The 24,877-nt window shown below is 43.2% G+C and overlaps 3 protein-coding genes across 8 annotated transcripts in view; 1 reads left to right on the top strand and 2 right to left on the bottom strand.

The window, feature by feature from the left end:
- Positions 1 to 7,919: 7,919 nt before the first annotated feature.
- On the bottom strand, positions 7,920 to 14,022 carry lgals2a (lectin, galactoside-binding, soluble, 2a). Its single transcript, XM_028986610.1, has 4 exons — positions 13,947 to 14,022; positions 12,189 to 12,268; positions 11,881 to 12,052; positions 7,920 to 8,267 (listed from the first exon to the last, which is right to left on the bottom strand). Exons 1-4 carry the CDS (start codon positions 13,950 to 13,952, stop codon positions 8,121 to 8,123), a joined length of 405 nt encoding a protein of 134 aa, XP_028842443.1. The 5' UTR covers positions 13,953 to 14,022; the 3' UTR covers positions 7,920 to 8,120.
- Positions 14,023 to 15,012: 990 nt separating this feature from the next.
- gtpbp1 (GTP binding protein 1) lies at positions 15,013 to 22,323 on the top strand. Of its 4 annotated transcripts, none has more exons than XM_028986128.1 (14): positions 15,013 to 15,405; positions 16,783 to 16,894; positions 17,300 to 17,480; positions 17,756 to 17,939; positions 18,040 to 18,204; positions 18,278 to 18,401; positions 18,658 to 18,772; positions 18,857 to 19,001; positions 19,099 to 19,281; positions 19,635 to 19,770; positions 19,907 to 20,085; positions 20,208 to 20,372; positions 21,249 to 21,299; positions 21,487 to 22,323. In XM_028986128.1, exons 1-14 carry the CDS (start codon positions 15,220 to 15,222, stop codon positions 21,586 to 21,588), a joined length of 2,028 nt encoding a protein of 675 aa, XP_028841961.1. In that variant the 5' UTR covers positions 15,013 to 15,219; the 3' UTR covers positions 21,589 to 22,323. The 4 variants fall into 4 exon arrangements, with proteins under 4 accessions (XP_028841961.1, XP_028841960.1, XP_028841963.1 ...); XM_028986127.1 differs by having other exon boundaries at positions 20,196 to 20,372; XM_028986130.1 differs by lacking the exon at positions 21,249 to 21,299.
- sgsm3 (small G protein signaling modulator 3) overlaps positions 21,930 to 24,877 on the bottom strand; it is a 24,495-nt gene continuing 21,547 nt past the window's right edge. For all 3 annotated transcript variants that reach the window (XM_028986124.1, XM_028986125.1, XM_028986126.1), the window contains exons 19-21: positions 24,745 to 24,867; positions 24,584 to 24,644; positions 21,930 to 23,373 (exon numbers count right to left, since the gene is read on the bottom strand). In XM_028986124.1, the coding sequence (XP_028841957.1) occupies positions 23,290 to 23,373; positions 24,584 to 24,644; positions 24,745 to 24,867 (268 nt within the window). In that variant the 3' untranslated portion in view covers positions 21,930 to 23,289. The remainder of the gene's footprint in view (positions 23,374 to 24,583; positions 24,645 to 24,744; positions 24,868 to 24,877) is intronic.

Below are 24,877 nucleotides of genomic sequence, written 5' to 3'. Positions count from 1 at the left end.
GCATGAAGGTGAATGGGAAGATGGAGGGATAAGAGTGGAGGAGAGGGGGATGAGTGGATGAAGGTTAAATGTGCTTGAACTGGATGAATGGGTGAAACGTGTGGTGGTTGGAAGTCTGAAAGTATGACCACTGTTGCTCTGTAAAATGTATGGGGCTGAATTAGGACGATGGAAGGATGAAAAAAGGAGTTGAGAATAGGGGATGCGTGGAGGGAGGTTACATGTGGTTGAATTGGTCACATTGGTTGAATGGGGAGTGGTGGCCTAGCAGTTAAGGAAGCGGCCCCGTAACCAGAAGGTTGCCAGTTCGAATGCCGATCCGGTACTACTGAGGTGAGCAGTATATAAAAAAATGCTCCCCGGGCGCCTGTTATGGCTGCCCACTGCTCACCAAGGGTGATGGATAAAGCAGAGCACATTTCGTGCTGTGCTGCAGTGTCAATCACTTCACGTTCACTTTAAATTCATATGGTTGTTGGAAGGCTGAAAGTGCGACCACTGTTGCTCTGTAAAACAAATGGGCTTCAGTAGGCTGATGGAGGGATGAAACAGAAGAGTGGAGGATGAGGGTTGAGTGGAGGATAGGGGGGGTGGAAGAGGGTTAAATGTGGTTGAATCTGTTACAGTGGTGTAATAAGTGAAATATGTCATGGTTGGAGGGTTGAAAATGTGACTATCGTGTAAAATGAATGGTCTGCAATGAGAGAATGGAGGGGTGAAAAGGAGGACTGGGGGATAGAGTGATAGAGATTAAATGGGGTTAAATTGGTTGAATAGGTGAAATATGGGGTGGTTTGAAGGTTGAAAGTGCGAAGGTTGAACGAAACAGACTGTGCCTGGAGAAGAGCTTGATCACAGCAGTTGCCTCCAGGACATCAAGATTGATGATCCTCAGTGAACCACGAGGGCATAAAGTGTCCATTCACAAATCAGCTGATTTAAAAAAATTGCAGACGCACACGGACAAGCACGTTTTTATAACCACGCGTCTTGATAACATTCCATTGTAAATTCTAATAATTGTGCAGACCTACATAGGTTCCTACTATGTACCATGACCAAAGTAAAGACCATGACCAAAGTAATAGTGCAGAGCTTCTAACAATATGTTATTGTCATGATCCGGAGTTTCGTGTTTGTCCTGTGTAATGTTCCCTGATCGTGTTCACCTGGTGTCTATTTATATAATTGTATAAAACTATCCTGTTCGTGGCTGTTTGCCGTCGGGTCATTGTGCGTGTTCATGTTCCCCTGTCTTGTGAAGTTTGTATTAAACCCCTGTCCTGTGATCGTGCGAATGCGTCCTCCTTCACCGCCATGTCCAGCCCACCCGTGACAGTTATATATTCTCTGGCTACATGCATTCACTGATACAGTTTAATGTATGTTGACTGTATGGAAATATATTTTCATATACACACACACACACACACACACCAGATCTTTAGACAAGGCATGTGCTGATTTACACATGGGAACTCGTGATTAAGATAAGGATATGGCGCCTCCTGGTGGGATATGAGCGCCATGGCGTTACAGAATAGTTTATCCCTTTTCTTTTCCTCTCTCTGGTTGGTGTAGGGTGTGGGGAGGGTGTTTTTTATTTAAAATATAAAGGACGTTTGTGTTCATTCATGCTTGTTATTTGGGCCTGTCAGTATAACAGACCATTTACTATTGTGCTAGGAATGTGATTTTGGCTGGGGACCTGGGGGTCAAGGCGAGGCCACAGGACGCACAATCGGACATATCAGACGAGTCAGTGTCACCAACGAGGGTTAGGAACCCCCCCCCCCCCCCCCCAAAAAAAAATGGAAAACTGGGAAAAATGCAAAAAAGAACACGTGGTACCTTCAAGTCTGCCACACAAACCTCTCCGCAGGACATGACATATTGGTTGCTTTCTTGGGAACTGCGGGACACTCAGAGTCCGGTACCAAACTTTAAAAAGTGTGGAAAAAAAAACATTTTTTAGAATTTGCACGGTGGAGCGTGTCAAGTCATGCGGCTTTCAGCGCACACACCCGACTTTCATGTGAACATAGTTTCCTTTTCAATAAAGGTTGAATGAGAAAAAAGAAACTAATTTCCTTTTGCAATACTTCAGCATAGATCCTTTGCTGTATTTTAACATGAATATTATTATTTGTTGACTACAGCACTTCAGCATTTGAGAGTGGGAACCAGAAATGCAGGTTGTATGAAAATACAGAGAGGTTTATTGCTTAAAAGGTAAAATTTTTACAATATCATGTTTTTGTGTGTGTGTGTGTGTGTGTGGAGCGTTGCATTATATTTTATCTAAAACAACTGATTTTCTCATTGTCCAGTGACAGTATTAGACTGTTGTGATTTGAAGGTGTGTTTTGTGTTTCTCTGTTTCTTCACAGAAAAAAAAAAACTGTTACAAACTGTTGTCAGAACTTTTTGATTTCAGACAAATGGAAAAGAATAAAAATGTGATCCCTCCTCCAGTCACCAGCTTTGATATCTGGCACCCCTGGTGGTGGAATCTAGTACTGCTGATCACATCGAGAACCACAGACTGGCTTGCAGAGGCACTATCATGAGTGAGCGAGCTGTGGAGAAGAAAGTCAGAGGAACCACACTGATTGCTCTACTTGATCTCAATGCCATGGATTCTGACCCCTCCCTTAAAACTCAAGTATCTGTATTTGGCACCGCCTTGGCGGTTTGGGAAATGGATTTGTGAGCCGTCTTGAAGAGTGATAACAAATACCTCAGTGGTAAAGGTGATCACAACCTAAACATGGGAAAGAAACCATAAATCAGACATAGAAAACATTAATACAGTGTTATCAACTTCAATTATCCACTAGGTCTCTAATAAAGCTTCACTGTTTATTAGTTTTAGGGTAATTTTCCAATTATCCTAAAACTAATAAAGAGTGAAGCTTTAGTGACCTGCATTAATGACAACATTATCCCATTGTAACTCAAGACTAATGTTAGTGATTATGAGCCTCTACACATTTAGTTCATTTGTAAATGGTACTGTACACACACTACCAGTCAAAAGTTTGGATGCACCAACTCATTAATATTTTTCATTTTTGCTTGTGAGAAATTCAGTTCCGCTGCTCGGTTTTACAGTTTCACTGCGGGCTTTTCCGTCGCTCCGCCCCAGTTCTCTGGAGTGGGCGGGGCTTCACCTTATTGGCCAGCAGGTGTTTGAGTGACAGCTCCGTTCCCCGGAATTAGTGATTGGAAGTTCGGCTCTTTTCAGGCTTTTGTGGCATCCGTAGCCTCATATTTTAGCCTTACTTGTCAAATATGAATGCTTTGTGTTTTAATAAATAATATTAACCAAATAAGGCTAAAATATGACGGACTCTGAAGAAATCCGAACTTCCCATCACAACTGAACCCCATCACTGCGATATGCGATCATCTATGGAATGAGATTTGTGCACACGATCTGTGCACTACGATTAACCAGTTGTAATTATTGATTATGATGTGATCCACATGTGATGGCTAAAAGCTGATGCTGCTCTGTGTGTTCTTGAAGTCCACGTATCTCGCAGTGTCAGTCAAATACTGAAAGTCTCACAAGCGAAGAAAGAGCGAGATGTAAAGCAAAAACGTATGTTGTCAAAATTCCAACCTCTTATTTTACATTTCAATGTCGTGTTGTCGTTTGATATTAAGAACTTTTGTTAAAAATTCCATGGCTGCTGACTGCTCCCTTAGGGGATGGGTTAAATACAAAGGCCATATTTCACTGGGTGCTCTACTATGATGTGTCACATGTGACAACTAATCACTTTCAGATATGATGTTTTTTAGCATAGATTATTAAATATATTCTAATTATTTATATATAAAACCTGAAGAGGGCAAAAAAGAAGCACTGCCCTATGACATTAACTGCAAAAATCCTCAACATGGGGCAGAATTGTGTTCTCTATATGAGAATGTTGTGGAGTCCGGTCCCAAGCAGGTTCCTGTTTAAGTCTAAGAGGTATGAAGCTAAACCAGGCTGAAATGAATATGTGGAAGAGCTTAGGCTAGAGGGGCCTTTAATGATTGGATTGAAACAGGTCAGCACCCATACGCAACAAAAATATATTTCTCAATATATTATGTGACAATATGTTTCATGTGTATTAATATATTGGGAATTGTACATATTAATATATGTTGATATATTGTATAATAATATATTTTATATGTAAGCAATATATAAAAATATGGAAATACTGCATGTATTACTGTTTTCATATATTGAATAAATACTTATTATATATTACTATATTATATATACTGAAAAATGTCCAACATTAAACGAGATTATATATTGAAAAAGTCATTGCAAATATATGGGGAAATTTCTCATATATTGAAATACATTTACCAATGTATTGCAATATAAATTCTAGTATATAGCAATATATGTTTGTTTCGTAAGGGCAAAACCATGAGGAACTATTAAAAAACGGATGTCCTTTTACATTCCTTTGAAAACACTTTGAGGTCAAAAGCTCTTGCAAGGAAACTCTTGCAAAATAAAAGTGTAAATACATTCTGGATGGAAGCTTAAAGAATGACAAAATCTTAAACACCCTTGCCAGCAATGATTGATTCTGAGAACATGAGCTATTCAAAGATACAACACCATAAAATGAAACAAACTACAAAGGCCTTTATTGGAGAGCTTCAACACGCCTCCTGTAGGGAGAAACTCTGTGATTTTTGTCCACACAGACAGTCTTCAAATCCTGAAGGATACGTGGGCCCTATCTACAAATAATGTACTGACTTCAGAGAAAGAAAATAAAGCCACTAGAAGGGCCACTAGAAGGGTGGAGTTCTGTCTTGACCCTGTGGGGTTCACGTAAGCTGCTACCGCTGTCCTGTGGGCTACCTGACGTAACACGTCAATGCAACATGAGTAAAGTTAGCAGTGAGTTCTGTATGTTGTTTTTTCAATTGCTGCAGCCGACACACTGTGAGGATGTAAAATAATACAGCCGCTCTTCTACCCACAAAAAACACATGTGTTAAAGAAAAAAAAAAGAAGTGAAGATGCCCCTTTCTACAACTATGTCTGTATGCGACGTTTTAAAAATATAACCCTAACCATATTGTCTGCAGCTTTCACAAGTGTGAAAATGCATGATGAATATTAATTTATACAAGTAGTTTGACCCCAAACTGAAAGGTTTTTATATGAATGTTTATTAAATCCTTCCCTGACTTTCCATTTGAAAGTTTCTCTTCTTCAGAATACAGACAACTACCAAACCAGTCTTTCTTGTTTTTTGATCACGTGTCAATGCAGACTTGCCAAACTAAAATTCAGTGTAAAAATTTCTAAGGGCCAAGCTGTGTGTTCAGCTCAGTCACATATATATTCATTCTCACATATACATGCAATGCCAGTACATACAGCAGGCAAAATAAGTATTGAACATGTCTCGGTCTTAGTAGCCTAATGGGTAACACACTTGCCTATGAACCAGAAGACCCAGGTTCAAACCCCACTTACTACCATTGTGTTCCTGAGCAAGACACTTAACCCTAAGTTGCTCCAGGGGGGGACTGTCCCTGTAACTACTGATTGTAAGTCGCTCTGGATAAGGGCGATTCCCGATGGGCCAGTCTGATATTTGGGTCGCAAGGGCCGTCATTCTCTTTTTTAGGGGGTGGCGGGATTCAGCCTTGGCCCTGTGTGGTTATGTGTGGTACCACTGTCCTGTGGGTTACCTGACGCCAGTGCAACATGAGTAAAGTTAGCAGTGAGTTCTGTATTTGACAGACATTCACAGATCTTCTTTTTCTTACTCATTAAACAAAAACCTAGAAATCTCCACTTTTATAAAGTCATGTATGTCTGTGAACTTTAAATTGGAAGCGTGGCTGTAATATTTTGCATTTTCACTGTTTATCGGCTGCAGCAACTGAAAATCCAACATGTGTTGGTGAAAAACGTCCACAAATTTTTCACAATTTCTATGAATGCCTGTCAAAAACAGGACTCACTGCTAACTTTACTGAGGTGTCAGACACTCGGTCAGAGGTGTTTGAAAGATGAAAAGGTCCCTGAACGACTATCGTCCAGTGGCCCTCACATCTTTTGTGATGAAGTGCTTTGAGCGCCCGATCCTAGCGCACATCAAAAACACAACCCCTGACTCCCTAGACCAACACCAGTTTGCCTACAGGAGTCACACCTGGTACGACCCAACAGTTATGTGCGGATTCAGCTTCGCCTTTAACACCATCCCTCCAATCAAACTGGCTGTAAAACTCTACAACCTGGGACTGGACACTCACCTACGCAAATGGATATTCCACTTCCGGGGCAGTGGTGGCCTAGTGGTTAAGGAAGCGGCCCCGTAATCAGAAGGTTGCTGGTTCGAATCCCGATCCGCCAAGGTGCCACTGAGGTGCCACTGAGCAAAGCACCGTCCCCACACACTGCTCCCCGGGCGCCTGTCATGGCTGCCCACTGCTCACTCAGGGTGATGGGTTAAATGCAGAGGACAAATTTCACTGTGTGCACCATGTGCTGTGCTGCTGTGTATCACATGTGACAATCACTTCACTTTTTTTTTTTTTCCTGCTGGGGATGCGTGCTCAGCCCCCTCCTCTACTTCCTCTTCACACACGACTGCAACCCCATACATGATTCCAACGTCTTTGTTAAGTTTGCAGATGATACAGCTGGGATCAGTCTCATCTCCAACAACAACGAGACAGATTACAGGGAAGAGGTCAAGAACTTGAAGTGCTGGAGATTTTGTCCTGAACTCTAAGAGGACAAAGGATGTAATCCTGGATTTCAGGAAGGGGAGTCATGGTGGCTCCAAGCCATCAGCACCGGTAGAGGTAATCCAGAGCTTCAAATTCCTAGGTTTCCTTGTTAGCCAGGATCTGATATGGACCATGAATACAGCAGCACAGGCCAAGAAGGGTTCCATTTTCTGAGGACTCTTAAAAAGGCTAAACTACCCCAGAAACTACTCACCAACTTTAACAGGTGCACTCTAACTGCACCTCAGAGAATAGGAAGACTCAACGCATCATTGGGCCCCAACTCCCAACTCTGAAAGAGATCCATCACACCCGGTGTAGACGCAGAGTGGAGAGCATCATCAGAGATGAGACACACCCTGCACACACACTCTTGACCCTGCTACTGTTTGGCAAGCACTACAGGACTCGCACACACATCCCAGTTCAGGGACAGTTTCTATGCCACTGCCATCAAACTGGTGAATTCCCGGCACACCCTCACCTCCTTTTTTACATCAGGACTCACTGCACACACACATACACATGCTACTACCCTGGACCAGTACATGCACACACACCTACCCTGTCATTATTATCAGTATTTAATTCTGTGATTAAAAAAAAAACAGTTGTGCAACTGTCTATTCTGTGTGCCTTTTGAACGTGCGTAATAACTGTTTAAGTGAAAATAACTGTAGTGCAATATCACACTTTACTTTTCTTGTTCAATCACCATCTTAATTGCACTTTAACCCACTGCTTACTTTAAAGGAAGTATCACTAGACTGTATCTTTATTTAATTTTACTTATCTTTGTTGAACCCTAGTTTAAATGTGCATCTGCTCCAAATGTTTTCTCGCTGTACTTGTACAGTGACAAAGGCATCTATCTATCTACTGCAGTTGTTCTATTCCCCAAAATAAGGATGTTTATTGCTAATAAGGTACAAAATGTAATACTGTTGTGTGTTTAATTTCTTCAAGTTTGTGTCATTGCATTGGAGAATTGCACATGGATGCAGTATTAAACTATTGTGATTTGAAGGTTTTTTGTGTTTCTTCACAGAAAATAATAGATACAATTTTTAATGCACTTGACTGTTACAAAATGTTGTCAGAATTTATTTATTTTAGACACATGGGAAAAAAAAAACCGATTTTTGATTCAACCAGCCATTTTAATTAAATTCAACAAGCTATCTATCTCCATAGTCAGGATGAGCTCCAAGTTTTGATATCTGGCACCCCTGGTGGTGGAATCTAGTACTGCTGATCACATCGACAGACTGGCTTGCAGAGGCACTATCATGAGTGAGCGAGCTGTGGAGAAGAAAGTCAGAGGAACCACACTGATTGCTCTACTTGATCTCAATGCCATGGATTCTGACCTCTCCCTCGTAATGCATGTATCTGTATTTGGCACCGCCTTGGCGGTTTGGGAAATGGATTTGTGAGCCGTCTTGAAGAGTGATAACAAATTCCTCAGTGGTAAAGGTGATCACAACCTAAACATGGGAAAGAAACCACAAAACAGACATAGAAAACATGAATACAGTGTTATCCACTTCAATTATCCACTAGGTTCTAGGGTAATTGGAAAATAAGTATTTGTATAGAAAACCACACAAAGAAATTAAATGCCAATGTTAAAAAGAACATTTGCTGATGCACCAGGCAGTCAAGTTAGTCAGAAGAAGAACAGATGTATTGCTTCTTTAAATCAGTGCAACTGCACTAAGACAGCTTATTTTTATAATAATGAGTGAAGCTTTTATTGACACGCATTAATGACAGTGGTGGAATGTAACGAAGTATTTGTACTTCGTTACTGTACTTAAGTACATTTTTACGTATCTGTACTTTACTTAAGTAAAAATAATAATGCATACTTGTTATTTTACTCCACTACATTTTGCGGCAATTATCTGTACTTTCTACCCCACTACATTTCTACAATTTATACCGTTACTCGTTACATTTTATGAACACAATTTCCTCAAAATCTTGCATGAAAAAATATCGCGTTCTGGCGTTGTTTGCCATTTCCTACCAATTAGCTTTATTATCCGATGATGGCAGAGCGCGCGTCAGTTCGCAGCACGATCAACATGGACCCAGAGCTGCATCAACTGAGCTCTGAAGCACAAAGAAATCCTGGGCCGGATTTAAGAAATCGTCACGTGGGGGCTGGACATGGCGATGAAGGAGGACGCATATGCACGACTTCACACGACAGGGGTTTAATACAAACCTCACACGACAAGGGAACATTAACACGCAGTGACCTGACGGCGAACAGACACGATCAGGATAGTTTTATACAATTATATAAATATTACACACGAGACGAACATGAAACTCCGGTCGGGACTCAGGATCCGGAGTCACCCCTGCCGGTCCGGATCATGACACAAATTAATTTGAGTACAAAGGAGCAAAGAATGAGTCCTTGCGATTTCTTTGCATCCCATGCCTGCCTCAACATAAAGAATTATTGGCATTTAAAAACTCCCCTTTGAAAAAAAACATATAGAGGTAAGCTATGCTATGGTATGCTATGCTTTTGGGTATGTTATGACATGTTATGATACTATACATAATGTCCAGCTCAGTGTTGTGCCAGTTCACACTGAAAAAGAACTAGTTCACGTTCATTGTTTAAAATTTTGAACCAAGTTCACAGCTCAAAAAATGAACTAGTTCACGTTCGTTCTTTATTTATTTATTTTTTTCGGACTCGAAGCACCAGCCATGCTAGCCTGTAACCAGCAAACTTTAAAACGTGAGCGGCGTTCAGTCTCGCCAGAGTGAACGTCACTCACGTTCACGTTCATCATTTGTAAACTGGTTCGTTCAGTTCAGCGTTCACGAAAAATAGGAACGCGTTCGATGAATGAGTTCATGCACAACACTGGTCCAGCTTGGCTGGAAGTGGTGCTTTCCGCCTGTTTCACGATCAGTAGTCATCTCTGTCTAGAGATGTGATCACAATAGACCAACACTCCTGTATTTCCTGGGTTTCTCACATATTTCAGGACCCCCTCCAATTTGGTTTTGTATTCACTTAAATGCAATCTCTCGTAATTATAAGGTTTATATACATAGTTTAACACAGTACTTAGGACTTTTACTTAAGTAAGATTGTTGATGTAGCACTTCTACTTTTACTTGAGTACATATTGTGCAGGTTACTTGTACTTTTACTTAAGTACAAAGCTTCAGTACTTCCTCCACCACTGATTAATGAAAACACTATACCATTGTAACTCAAGACTAAATGTTAGTGATAGAGTGTCTCTACACACATTAATTTCTAACACTAATTTCTAACATTAATTTCTAATACATACACTACCAGTCAGAAGTTTGGATGAACCTACTCATTTATGGGTCTTGCGATTTTTTTATATTATAAAACAAAGTTGAAGACACAGAACACTGAAAAAATACATGTGAGGTTATCAACAACAAAGTTGACAAAAAAAGTTGAATAAGTACAAACCGGATTCTTCCAAAAAACATGGACCACTATACAAATTGTGAATAAAAACTGAATGCAATGACGTGGAGGTGCCAACTTCTAATATTTTATTCAGAATAGAACATAAATCACGTAACAAAAAAGTTTAAACTGGGAAAAATATGTTGATTCAGAATTTCATGGTGTCAACAGATCCCCAAAAAGTTGGAACAAGGCCATTTTCACCACTGTGTGGCATCTCCCCTTCTTCTTACAACACTCAACAGACGTCTGGGGACCAAGGAGACCAGTTTCTCAAGTTTAGAAATTGGAATGCTCTCCCATTCTTGTCTAATACAGGCCTCTAACTGTTCAATCGTCTTGGGCCTTCTTTGTCGCACCTTCCTCTTTATTATGCGCCAAATGTTCTCTATAGGTGAAAGATCTGGACTGCAGACTGGCCATTTCAGTACCCGGATCCTCCTCCTATGCAGCCATGATGTTGTGATTGATGCAGAATGTGGTCTGGCATTATCTTGTTGAAAAATGCAGGGTCTTCCCTGAAAGAGATGATGTCTGGATGGGAGCATCTGTTGTTCTAGAACCTGAATATATTTTTCTGCACTGATGGTACCTTTCCAGACATGCAAACTGCCCATGTCACACGCACTCATGCAACCCCATACCATCAGAGATGCAGGCTTCTGAACTGAGCATTGATAACAACTTGGGTTGTCCTTGTCCTCTTTGGTCCGGATGACATGGCGTCCCAGATTTCCAAAAAGAACTTTGAATCGTGACTCGTCTGACCACAGAACAGTCTTCCATTTTGCCACACTCCATTTTAAATGATCCCTGGCCCAGTGAAAACGCCTGAGCTTGTGGATCTTGCTTGGAAATGGCTTCTTCTTTGCACTGTAGAGTTTCAGCTGGCAACGGCGGATGGCACGGTGGATTGTGTTCAATGACAATGGTTTCTGGAAGTATTCCTGAGCCCATTCTGTGATTCCTTTTACAGTAGCATTCCTGGTTGTGGTGCAGTGTCGTTCAAGGGCCCGGAGATCACAGGTATCCAGTATGGTTTTACGGCCTTGAGCCTTACGCACAGAGATTGTTCCAGATTCTCTGAATCTTTGGATGATGTTATGCACAGTTGATGATGATAGATGCAAATTTTTGCAATTTTTTGCTGGGTAACACCTTTGTGATATTGCTCCACTAGCTTTCTGCGCGACATCTTGGCTTCTGAGAGACACTACCACTCTGAGAAGCTCTTTTTATACCCAATCATGTTGCCAATTAACCTAATTAGTGTTAATTGGTCTTCCAGCTCTTCGTTATGCTCAAATTTACTTTTTCCAGCCTCTTACTGCTAATTGTCCCAACTTTTTTGGGATTTGTTGACGCCGTGAAATTTTGAATCAACATTTTTTTCCTTTAAAATTGTACATTTACTCAGATTAAACGTTTGATCAGTCATCTACGTTCTATTACAAATAAAATATTGACATTTGCCATCTCCACATCATTGCATGCAGTTTTGGAATCCGGTTTGTAAATGATCTTATATATAAAACCTGAGGAGGGCAGAATCAGACTTGAATTGTGCAGTTGTAGGAATCAGAGAAGCACATCAGGACATTAGGGAGAGCTCTTGCCTTAAACTCCTCCCCCTGGTTGAAGGGGAAGCCCCCCTCTCTGTGTTCCTCACACCACTTCCCATCCTGGTAAGAGTTGCAGACGATGGCGCGCTGGTCACCATGGGCATCAAAGCGGGGGTTCACATGTAGGGCCAGGTCATCCTCGCTGTTCCCAATGTTGATGGCAAAACTGCATAGAGAGACACGTGATGAGCAACTAACCCGGTCACTTATGATGCTTGGTTTAGGTTTGGGATTGGGAATGTGGGCAAGATCTTGCTCTCTGTCATGAAAGTTATAAAGCAATGGAAAGTCATTTAACTCACTTGGTGGAATCTGCTTGTGGGAACCCGGTGATGGTCAGGGTCTGGCCCACTTTGAATGACATGTTCTGAACAACCACACCCTGGAGAGAGAAAGTTGCCATCATTACAATGCCTCAGAGGTGCAGCCCAGCATGATACTGCTGGAAGTGTTTTTGTTCCTTAAGGCCCAAGGAATGGTACAAATGTTCCAAGAAGAACAGACCCCAGTGGTTCAGGCAGAAGGGCAGAGTCATGAAGCTTCTGAATGCTTTTTAGCCTTTAGAAATAGCTGCTAAAGACCCGCAGCTGCACATAAGCTGGGAAACTACGATGATGTAAAGAACTAAAGTCACATATTCCTTACTGCTTGAGGAACTTGGCAGGATGAGCAGAAACCCCCCACTCATACTGCACATGTAGCACAATCACTCTAATGGAAAAAAAACAGGCACGGCTTGCAGAAAGAGTCAGTGTGAAAGCACTTCTTGCCTGGTCGTAATCTTAATGTTCACCCCTCAGACCGTGGGCAAATTGTGGAAAGCCCTTATAGAGACAATTCAAAAATAGAGAACATGACCTCATCACTCACGAGACAAAAGCCCAGTGAGAGTCATGCATGATGAAACAGTCGTGCATTTATGAAGAAATTTGAATCATTAATCACTCAACTGGACTAACACTGTACATTGTCCACATTTTTTATCCGTTCCACGCATTCCGAAAGAGGGTTCCAGTGTGCAAAGCCCGTGAAACCTGATCCAGCTCTGGAACACAGAAGCGGAGAAGCATTTTTAACAGTGGTGTTCATCTTGGCAGGGGGACGAGTCTAAATCCGGTCAGAGCAAATGGGGAAGCAGGATGGGGGAAAGTATGCAGCCGATGGTCATCCTCTCCACTTCTTTACTGGAGAAGATACAGCTGTTAGGCTGCACTTTCTGGACTGTACTCAAAACTCCAACTTTGTGGTCAGAAAACCTCAGACTAGTGCCTGATCCACTTAATGGATAAAACTTGATTGTCCGGCAATGTAATAGTCTGTTCCATTACATTAGAACTGCATACGTAATCTAATGTAGGCCATCTGCAGCCCAGGGCAACATCATTTCATTACTGCAAAGTAGCTTGTGACCAACAAACAGTGGCAAGTACCCGTGTAACTGCTGCCAATGCTCAGATAATACTACTGACAGCAATTGTGAACATATTTCCCCCCAATGGGTGGGAATATGTGTGTACATACATTTTAATCAGTCAAAACTTTCTATTATTTCCTGGTTTCTTGGGAGAATTTGCAATGGCGAGCAGGAAACTTCAGGAGTCCTGAGTCCTGTGAGAATGAGGCTACAGCAGCATCATGCTGAGGGCCTGACCGCACTTTGAATCACTGCTTGTTGAAAATATTTATCAGATATAATGTCCATGTATAATCTCAAAAAAGGTTATTTCACTGGTAACTGGATTTGATATAACAAGTCCAGATGCCAGTGAAATAACCTTTCGGGAGACAACCAGGATGAGAACCTTCACAGATGTCCATGTATAATGTACACTGAACGTTCTATTCCCCCACCCGCTAAATGAAAGTATTCATATATATTAACAATAACCGTACACGAACCCAAAACCACACCAGTGCAGTGCAAGTACATTTACACCCCATCCCCAAAAGGAGTAAAAAAAATAAAGTTTCAATAAGCAGTATCCAGTCACACACAAAAAGCAGCAAAAAGGTTCTTTTAACGTTTAAATATGTGATAAATATGTAAGGTTCACACTTACAGCCATGGTGACCCTTCCTATGTGCACACCACAAGACAGTCTGCAGAGAAGCAGAAGATAGCGCGTGTGCGGCCTTATAAAGAAACGAATGACTGTGATTGACATCCGGACCGACCAATTGGGTTGCTGCCCTTCAGGAATTTCACCAATCACATCGCGAATACTATATACAGGGCCACTACCCATTTTCTACTTATTTCCCTTAAAAGGGACCAAGGTTGCCAAGGTGATGAGAAATATTTATGTAGCCCAGGCACATCCACCGCAGAATCAGCTCTTTATAAATAGACAGTTCCCATTTCACATTAAACCTGTTCAAAATGTAATGTATAGGCAATACATACTTTGCTAACATTGGAAACTGTTTAAGCAGATTTAATTATGAGATGTTGCTGTGATATTTGTTTGCGAGGTGTCAGATTCCTGCGCGTTAAAATAGGCGAGGCAAATCCACGCAATTACAAGAAAAAGAATCTTAGAATCTCTGTTAAGATGAGATAAGGATAAGTTTATTTTTTTATTTTATCATAAACAAGATTAAGACAATAAAATATTTAAAATAACGCTTTATATTACAGTTTATACAGAACAAATTGTATATGTTTTACAGTTGTATAAAATGGATAACAGTTCATCCGGAATAACACAATAACTGACAATAAATAAATATCAAAACTATGACTATAATTTTTATATTATGTATGCATAGTGGAAATGAATCCGTGTAAAGGTTGGCTTCCCCTGGCCGCTTTCAATGAACCTACAAAACTTTGTCTAAAAGACACATTGTTCACGAACAATGGGTGAAATCAGTCTGCATCAGATGATATAATGCGACAACGCTATACCTGACACGGACAAATACAACGTCACAACGCTTTAAATGTCCGGTGTATTACGTTGCACGGCGGTTCCAGTCGACAACGTCTTCCACAAGTCGGGAGTTTATGGGAAACGTGGCTCCTTGGCCATCACACGTAGTCTCTGAGCAGCTAACGTGCTGATGTCATGACGTTCGGGGTGCTAATGAGCTGATTGGCTGTTTCCATGCGCGTTTCTGATTGGCGGAGGATATCTCGACCACTAAACTGACAGATGAGTTGCGGTCGCCTCGTACTTTAGTAAACAGGTCGTGGCTGCCGTGTCTCGCAGCATGTAGCAGCTGTCGCCGAGAAGCCGGCCAACCGCGTCTGTCCCCGAGCGACAACCCCCTTCCCCCAAGCACCGACCCAGTTCCAGCGGCGCCGCACGCTTCCTCGCCGACGCTGGGAGGATGGCGTCTACTGCCGCGGCGGCGGAGCCGAGTCCCGGCCCGATACCGGCCGCGGAGGAGCTGGTGCCCGCCAGCATGTTCGCGCCGGACCGGGGCAGCGGTGACGACGGCGGAGACGAGAGCCTGGAGGACGGCGAGAGCTTCGACGGCGAGCCCGGGGATCCCGGCGTGGACTTTTCCAGCAAGGTGCGGGCCTGCAGCGGGGTGAACAAGCGCGGCGTTCGCCGCCAGGCGTCTGCTCGGGCTCAAGGGTGTCCTGGTTCATGGTCACTAATAGCGAGTTCGGGGACTTAAATGTAGCACTTTTGTGCTTTTGAAGGAAGGCGTTTGAGCAAGTTTTAGCTATGGTGCTAACAATGCTAACTGGCCGTAAATGGGCTGCATTCATTCAAACGGCTTCAAACCCCATGTTTAGAAATCTGGAATTTTATATGTAGAAACATCCTCCGCGTTTTAGGGCTAAAAACGCACGTTTCTGGTGCAGAGGGGACGAGCAGGGGCTACGTGGGCCCCGGGAGTCCAGCTAATTAGCCGCTAGCCGCCGGGCTAACGTTCGCCAACTTGGCTGATGTAAAGTGGCGAAACGCGTCCTCCTCCGGTGCCTCCCTCCGCCAGGATCTGACAGCTGCTGACTCATAACGTTGTCTGATGAAAGCGGCTGAAACGCGGAGTACCTGGCCGGACCCCACGCACGTCTGCCCCGGTCACGTGATTTTCACTGTGCTGAAAGTGAAAGTGAAGTGATTGTCATTTCACGAGTCCTCTGCGTTTAACCATCACCCTTGGTGAGCAGCGTGTGAAAATGGGCAATGGTGTCACTAAACACTGATAAGCGTGGACAGAGAAAACATTCCTGACACGTGGACCTGAGTCCCACAAGCACTCTGTCAGTCCTGGCTGTGAGGTGGCTTCCAAAAGTAGTAGCCTAGTGGGTAACACACTTGCTTATGAACCATAAAACCCAGATTCAAATCCCACTTACTACCATAGTGTCCCTGAGCAAGGGGCGCTCTGGAAAAGGGCATCTGATAAATGCTGTAAATGTAAATGTTAAACTGCTGACACATGTAAGCTTTTGTAAGCTTTCTTCAAACCAGGGCTTTTTGCATCATGGCCGAGCAGTGTGTGGGGGACATGTTTTACTCAGTGGCATTCGAACCGGCAGCCTTAGGCAGCAGTCTATTTCCCCTCACGTGTATGGTTGCTCAGCCATTATTACCACTGGTCAAGATTGCAACTCGAAATGATTATTAATCACATCAGTGATTAGACCATCAGTCATAATTGCTTAGCAAAATTTATAATATTCCTTTTTTTCCCCTCTGCATGGTGTTTACAGGTTCCCCTTTTACAAAAGTCCCCCTACTGAAGCTTATTCTCCTGACTACTTTTTGATTTTTAAAAGCAAGGTTCTTTGCACTCTAATAGGCCTTTAATAATAGCTATGCAGCTGTGAAGATCAGCTATGGACTACAAAGCACCGATGTACGATGCTCTGAACTAGAGCACCTGGTAAATGCCATGAATGTAATGTTCATCGTTTGCCATCATTTCTCTGCTCAGCTGGCTCTGGTCAGTCCGAATGGAGAGCAGTACGACTCGCTATTACGACAGATGAGAGAGAGGATGGATGAGGGATGTGGCGAGACTATCTACGTGGTGGGCGTGGGCTCAGGTGAGAGGATTGTGTCTTTTAAAATTGTTCATTTATTGCACATACTTATTTTTGGAGGATTTTACCTGAGTGGGTCTGTAAAGTTCTGTAGCTGTTATGAAGACCCTTCAGTATGCAGTCCTTATGAAGCTTCTGTTATATATAACACTACATTCTGGAACAAGAGTTTATGCTTAAGAAGTACAAACTGAAAGAATACTGTTTGAAACTACTTAGCCAATATTTTAGCACTGCTGTAGTAACCAGAGGAAATACAAAACTTTGCTTCATGGAGCTCAAAATGAAGAAGGTAGTTGGGCAGTGGCGCAGTATTTCGATTTGCGTTGTGACTGCTCAGCGACGCTTTATAAGCTACAAGACTCTTGCACCAGTTCGGATCTCACACTGTCCACGTCCTGTGATCAGATGGTGGAGACTACGGTTTAAATGAGAGCGACATGGAGGCGTCAGTTGCTACGGTGCAGTCGCTGTGCGAGCAGGTGGACTCCGACCTAATCTTGCTGAGAGAAAGGAGCGACGCTGGTGGCCGGGTGCGAGACTACCTCATCCGCCGCCGTGTAGGTGAAGCGGACTTCCTGGAGGTCAGGTGAGCGAAGGATCCCTGCATGGCGTGATAGTAGCCTAGTAGGTAACACACTCGCTTATGAACCAGAAGACCCAGGTTCAAACCCCACTTACTACCATTGTGTCCCTGAGCAAGACACTTAACCCTAAGGGGACTGTCCCTGTAACTACTGATTGTAAATCGCTCTGGATAATGGCGTCTGATAAATGCTGTAAATGTTTTTTTTTTTATTTTATTTTTTCCCACGATAAAATGGTAAAAATAATAAAAACCGTCTGCCTTTCGCCTGGCCTCAGGGTGGCAGTGGTAGGAAATGTGGACGCCGGGAAAAGTACGCTTCTTGGCGTGCTCACTCACGGGGAGCTGGATAACGGCCGAGGCTTCGCCCGGCAAAAACTGTTCCGTCACAAACACGAGATGGAGAGTGGCCGAACCAGCAGTGTTGGAAATGACATCCTGGGCTTTGACCAAGAGGGTCAGGTGGGCATCAGACTATTGAGTGCATCCAGGCTTGTGTCCCATCAGCTTCTATAAATCTGTGTGTGTGTGTGTTTGTTCTTTCTAATTTGTGCTAAAATAGGTAGTAAACAAGCCAGATAGTCATGGAGGGAGCCTTGACTGGACCAAGATCTGTGAGAAGTCATCCAAGGTCATCACTTTCATTGATCTGGCCGGCCACGAGAAGTACCTGAAGACCACAGTCTTCGGAATGACCGGTCACTTACCAGACTTCTGCATGCTGATGGTGAGGAGCTGCGTGTGCTGCTGGTGATTTAACAAGTGGCGGGTCGTTTCATTGGAATAATTCATTTTCATAGGTGGGCAGTAATGCAGGAATAGTGGGGATGACCAAGGAGCACCTAGGCCTGGCGCTGGCGCTGAATGTGCCGGTGTTTGTGGTTGTCACAAAGATTGACATGTGCCCAGCCAACATCCTCCAAGGTGAGACTTTTTGACTGGTGGGTAGGACGGCCGACTCATCTTATTGTCTGAATTAGAATTGGTGTTCTAAAACTTTACAGCAGCACATTTTTAAATATCTCAATCATTAAAGCATGTAATTGATTACAGAATTGATGTCCTCAATCACTAAATAATGCCAATGACCCTATACATATTTACATACAGTCAACATATTTATTTTCTGTGTTTTGTGGGATATATCAAGGGATTGTCTGAGGTTTCATTTGTTTTGCAGAGACTCTGAAGCTTTTACAGAGGCTGCTGAAGTCTCCCGGGTGCAGGAAGATTCCAGTCCTGGTCCAAAACAAAGATGACGTCATTGTCACAGCATCCAACTTTAGCTCAGAAAGGTACTCGCAATGTTCTCTTATGTGCATGCGGGGAGTTTATTATTTTTTTCCCCTGACTTATTCATCTCATGTTCTCTTTTGCAGAATGTGTCCAATCTTCCAGATCTCAAACGTAACTGGCGAGAACATGGACCTCCTAAAGATGTTCCTCAACCTTTTATCATCTAGAACATCATTCAAAGATGACGAGCCTGCAGAGTTCCAGATAGATGACACCTATTCAGTACCTGTCAGTACACACACACACACACACACACACACAACACACTTGCACAAGCCTAATCAGCACAAGCATTCAGTCTTATCTAACAGCTGGTTCTCTGCAGGGTGTTGGAACGGTGGTGTCTGGGACTACGTTACGAGGATTGATAAGATTGAATGACACCCTGCTTTTGGGTCCTGACCCTCTCGGAAGCTTCAACCCCATTGCGGTGAAGTCCATCCATCGTAAGAGGATGCCTGTGAAGGAGGTGCGGGGAGGACAGACGGCCTCTTTCGCGCTCAAAAAGGTCAGGATCCTCTTTTTTTTTTTTTTTTTTTTTTTTTACAGTGTAGGATTGTGAATTTTGTTTTAATATGAGCAGATAAAAGCTCATCACAGACGCACTATGACCTTCACTAGAATTTCCCGCTCGAGTCAAGTCGCTATGACAATTACATAGAAATGTATGTATTAAAAAAAAAATTAGGGAAATACTTAGATGAAGGACTCCTCTGTAAACTAAACTTGTATCTACAGATCAGGTTCTAGTGAGCCAAGTGAAGGATTCCAATGATGGCCATTTAAAGCATGTATGTAAGTCACTCTGGATAAGGCCCTGATACCAGCTCTTACAAGCTGCACTGTGTTCCCCCTCCCCAGATTAAACGTTCTTCTATAAGAAAAGGCATGGTGATGGTCTCGCCCAGGTTAAACCCACAAGCATCCTGGGAGTTTGAGGCAGAGATCCTGGTTCTCCACCACCCGACCACCATCTCGCCAAGATACCAGGCTATGGGTTTGAGCCTTTTTTTTCCTGTCTCAGCTTGTCTTCCTTCTCCAATCTTGTTAAGAGAAATGAGCACCACCATGTGTCCCAAGTGTAACCCTTACATGTGTCCCTTACTGTTTATATTTTCGATCCCCCTCCTTAGTTCACTGTGGAAGCATCCGACAAACAGCCACCATACTGTCTATGAATCGGGACTGCCTGAGGACCGGGGATAAGGCTACGGTCCATTTCCGATTCATCAAGACCCCAGAGTACCTGCACACAGACCAGAGGCTGGTCTTTAGAGAGGGACGGACCAAAGCTGTGGGAACCATTATAAAGGTTAGGGAAGGGTAGTGATCTGTGTATGGAAATGCCCATCTGAGGGGCTGTAAATTCAGAACTGATTTCAAGAGCTTGGTGAAACCTTTCCAGTGTTTCTGATTGGACAGCCTGCCTTTCAGCTCCTGCAGTCGACTAATAACCAGCCCTCCAACTCTAAGCCTCCGCAAATCAAAATGCTTTCGACAAAGAAGACCCCGACCCGTCGAGACGATGGTTCTTTACAAGCCAATGAAGAAGCAGCGAGTGCAGGACTGGTAGCCATGGCTCACATAGCACAACAGCAGGTGAGCACCGAAGTACATCTTCATTTCACGGTTCAGCCGTGGACCAACAGCCTTTCTCTGCCTAATAATGAGCTGGTCAAAAGGAGTGGTCATTCATCCTCGCAGACCAAGGAGAATATCCTGTAATTCCACCGCGTAACAGAGTTGACCACTGACCACCTTAAGGGTTAGTGGCGGCCTAGCGGGTAAGGAAACGGACCTGTAATCTGAAGGTCGCCGGTTGGAATCCCGAACCGCCAAGGGTGATTGTTATAAGCAGAGGACACAAAACAAAATGTGTCTCTGTGTGCTGTGTTTCACAATGACAATCACTATTGACAAAGCGCTATTTATATTAATTCTTAGTGCATTGGTTTGTTTTTAGAACACATTATGGTCTCATCTTCTCCAGGTTGACCTTTCTAGAATCACAAGGCCTCATTTGTAATACAAATGACAGCATTTTATTTTATATTTAAAATAAATGCATCGGAAATGCTGCCCATCCCCATGTGTAGGTCCGTTTCGTTCACTCACAACACTGAATATTTAAAAAATGATTTTAAAAATAAAAATTCCATGTGGTATCTGTTAATGTGCGACGTTTAAACGCTGCTGGAAGCTTCTTCATTATAGACAGTCTGATGCTTGGTGTGTTTGCTCTGCTTGTCCAGCTCGTCTAATCTCTCTTGCTGCTGTTTTTCTCTCTTTCCACCTTTTTTTCCTCCTCCTCCTCTACCCTTTTCACCTTTTCCGTACACTCATTTGCTGACCCTTCCCACTCATTTCCCCCTTTTCCTTTATTGTCAACTTGCCACTCCATCTGCCTATCTTCCACATTCGCTGCCTCCTCACTTCTCCCCCACTTTTATGTCCTCTGCTGCTTGGCTGCCTCAGACAGAGGGGGAGGAAGACCCCCAGAATAAAGAAGGGAACAAAGAGAACAAGGTAAAAGGAGCATCCCCCCAAATGCTCTTCCCTTAAACCCGGGGCAGGAAGTTTGATCAGTGGAGTTGGATTTACAGTACTCCACTCCTCAGGGACCCCCGGGGATCCCTCAGGACTGGTTTACCGACCAGAAACTTTATATCGACTCGTTATGGTTTTGTAAATGTAACTTGTTTTTCCCTTTCAGCCAAAGTCTGGGGGTGGCCGAAGACGAGGTGGCCAGCGACATAAAGGGAAGTCCCAGACTAACTCGACAGCACCACCTACTGGTGGACCAGGGGGCTGCTAAACCCCCTTAAGGTGTATTTCTTCTGCTCATAGAGCACTGAAGGAAAAAGGTAGCTCTCCCGATTCCAGATTCTCCTCTGTGGCCCTCACCCTTAACCTTACAATTGTCTCTCATGGGCTTAATTTAAATTATTGACATGTTTTGTTCATAATTGTTCTTGTCAATATGGAAGAGATATTTATACATGGTTCTGACCATGTGTATGGCCCACTCCTCATTTTAAATATATTGATTTCTGATTAGGCCACCCAGCAGTCATCTGCTTGCGGTCAGCTGTGGCATGCCTTTCAGTAGCCAAAATCTTTTTAGAGTTTTTTTTTTTTTTTTTTTTAATTATTATTATTATTATTATTGTAAATCTGAACCTACTTTCAATTTAGTTGTTTTGTGCCGATGAGCAGAAATCTATAAGCAGCACCGGATTGGGTTAAAGCATGTACAGTCTGCAGGAGCCTACACCCATTCCATACACAGTTATTACTCCTCAGGACCTGTAACCTACAAGCGAAATGTCACTGCTCGAAATAAGGCTTTTGGAACAGGAACCATTCAGGCCTTGAACTCGAACCCACTTTTCCACTTCTCTTTATACCTAGTTCTGTTTAAGTTACCTTTTTATTATGCTGTTTAAATGGGACACCCACTGACGTACAAAACCCCCTTCAAAATACACCAAGCCTGTACTCAAGGAAGTGGCAGCATTAGTTAATCTCCTGAATAAAATTGTTTTCTGAACTCCCGAGTGAGGTTGTGATGATGTGTTCAGTAAACACGACTTGATGGGCATCCATCACATTGACTTGCTTCATGGTGTTGAAATAAGCAGCTATTTCCTACAGACAAGGAAAGGAGTCAGTGTTTTAAACATGATATGTTTTTTGTTTGTTTTATGGAACATGTACAATTTTAAAGAAATGATCATTTTTTTTTTACACACACACATTAGTATGCAGTGTCCCTTGAACCACACCCTACCGTGCTGGAAAAGTTTACTCGAGTATGTATGTAGAAACCTAACAAATATGGTTCCCTTGGGGTTCGTCTCTTGCTATACCAAATTACCACATTTATCCCATTCGTTGCTGTTCAAGCCACAGTCTAAACATCCAGAACATCGCTGTTGTTTACCCCACAAAATAAAAACTCTTTCCACGTATTCAGTGCCATATGTTCTCTGGAATCCCCCTCATTGTTAGCAGAATCTTTAGTGCTACGACCTGACGAAACGATGAAGCACACAACACAGACGCAACGCCACAACAGCATTCAGTTTGTTAATGTCAGAGTGGGATGGAAGTGGAAAGAAAGCTCTCTTCTATAGCCTGGGTTGAAACTGTTATGAATGCGCCCCTAACCCCTTTGGGAAGAGGTAGGTGCCTGTTTCCTCACACATCCAGGGCTAGTCTTCATCATCATCATCATCATCATCATCAACAACTTGATGATGATCATTTCCCCAAATGATGCAGGTCCTGGTCCCTGGCATTGAAGGGACGATATGACACAGGGAATGTATTCGGTGGTACTGGACAGAGGGTCTGTCCGCTCTTCTTTAAGCTCGAGGTGACTACTCAAAAAAAAAAAAAAAAAAAACATGCTACATTCAATCACTGTGCCCGGGTGACGGTGACAGTCACTTGTAGTCCACTGCAGAGCTGCGGTTTTTATTTTTGCGAGTGAACATTTAGGTAAAAGGTGGTTCTAGCCGTCAATGTCCCAGCTGAACAGGTGGTGCTTCACCAGCATGTCCTGAACCCCTTCCTTCAGCGGGGTCTGCGCCTTCTCCTGCACACACACAGAGAAAAAGAACCACCCAATAAGCTTGGGCTTTTCTGGGTGCACCTATTTCAGCAAGCGACAGTTACACCCTGAAGCTGAAGAGGCGTATACAAAAATGTATATCCAGTGGACTGTGTTCCACACGCCTACACCTAATTTCAAGAAACGGTGAAGACCACACCCAACACTATTCTGCTTTTTCCCTTCAAACTGGTCAACTGGCTCTCGTCTACGTCAACAGCAGAGTAAAAGCTGACACAATGGGAGGAACCTCTACAGAATGTGTTTGAATGGAGCTACTTGCAGAGTTGGCATGGTCACTGTTTGGTTTTGGGTTTAACGTGCACATTTACACAAAGGGAGCCTGACCAGCGTTTCAGTGTTTGTAGGTTTGGAGGGTGGGAGTTTAAAAGAAAGGTCACAGTTCAACCAAAACAGCATGGTGTTTCACACACTAGTCATAACTGACCAATAGGACTGCTCCATACCTACCTTCTTATTGGACAGTCATGACTTCTAGTTCAAGCAATCTCCACTAACTTGGAGGCACCCCCTTCATACATCATGAAAAGCTCACACATACACAACCTTTCCTCACGCATCTACATACAAACTTCACACATACGCTAAATATTCTTCATGTCATGTGTGATGTGCACGAAAAACTATAGTAATATTTGTGCAAGGAAAAAGTGGTGAATGTGCGACGTTTGTATATAGAGTCGAGAGGAAAACAGTGTATGTGCGAGCTAATATTATAATGAGGACAGTGCAGAAAGCATTGCCATTGGCTGGCTTGCCCAGCTGGACATTCAGACAGAACATCGACAGCAGATTTTACCATCCTGGGAAAATGGCAGGAAGCACTGAGTCAAGCCATTAATTTAAATAATAGCATAATTACATCATCGGAGACCATGGTGAAGTTAGCTCCTTATTATAATTGTCCGTTCCACCTGAAGTGGTGGACTGTCAGCGAGGTGTACAGTCAGCAAATCTGTTTTAGAAATGAACGCTTTGTAAATTCCGCTGTCGCTGTTCTGTCTGAATGTCCAGCTGGAAAACCCAGCCAATGGCAATGCTTTCTGCACGGTCCTCATTATAATATTAGCTCGCACATACACATGTATTCCTCTCGCACATTCATGACTTTTTCCTCGCACATGTACTGCTTCGAGTAGATGCGTGAGGAATATTTGCCGTATTTACAACTGACCTCTCTTTTGGCAGGCAGTTCACAGTCTTGGGAAAGACTGAAAGCAAACTTGGACAGCACCCTGTAAACATGGGGAAGACAAACGTTTAAAACATTTATGATGATTCGCACACGCTGGGGCAAACTTTCCTCCTTGTACTTTGTCTGTCATGCTCTCTTACCTCAATTCGCATTTGATCTGCACCCAGCCAGGGCTGCGCAGGAACGACCAGGGCTGGTACCATTTCTCCACTGCCGCCATGCTGGAGCACAGCACCTCCAACCACAGGTGCAGCACCTGCTCACTGTCCACCA

The sequence above is a fragment of the Denticeps clupeoides genome, chromosome 7 (genome assembly GCF_900700375.1).
Source record: "Denticeps clupeoides chromosome 7, fDenClu1.1, whole genome shotgun sequence".
Classification (NCBI taxonomy): Eukaryota; Metazoa; Chordata; class Actinopteri; order Clupeiformes; family Denticipitidae; genus Denticeps; species Denticeps clupeoides.
Note: the sequence above shows the minus strand (reverse complement) of the source record. Positions and strands in the feature narration are given on the sequence as shown.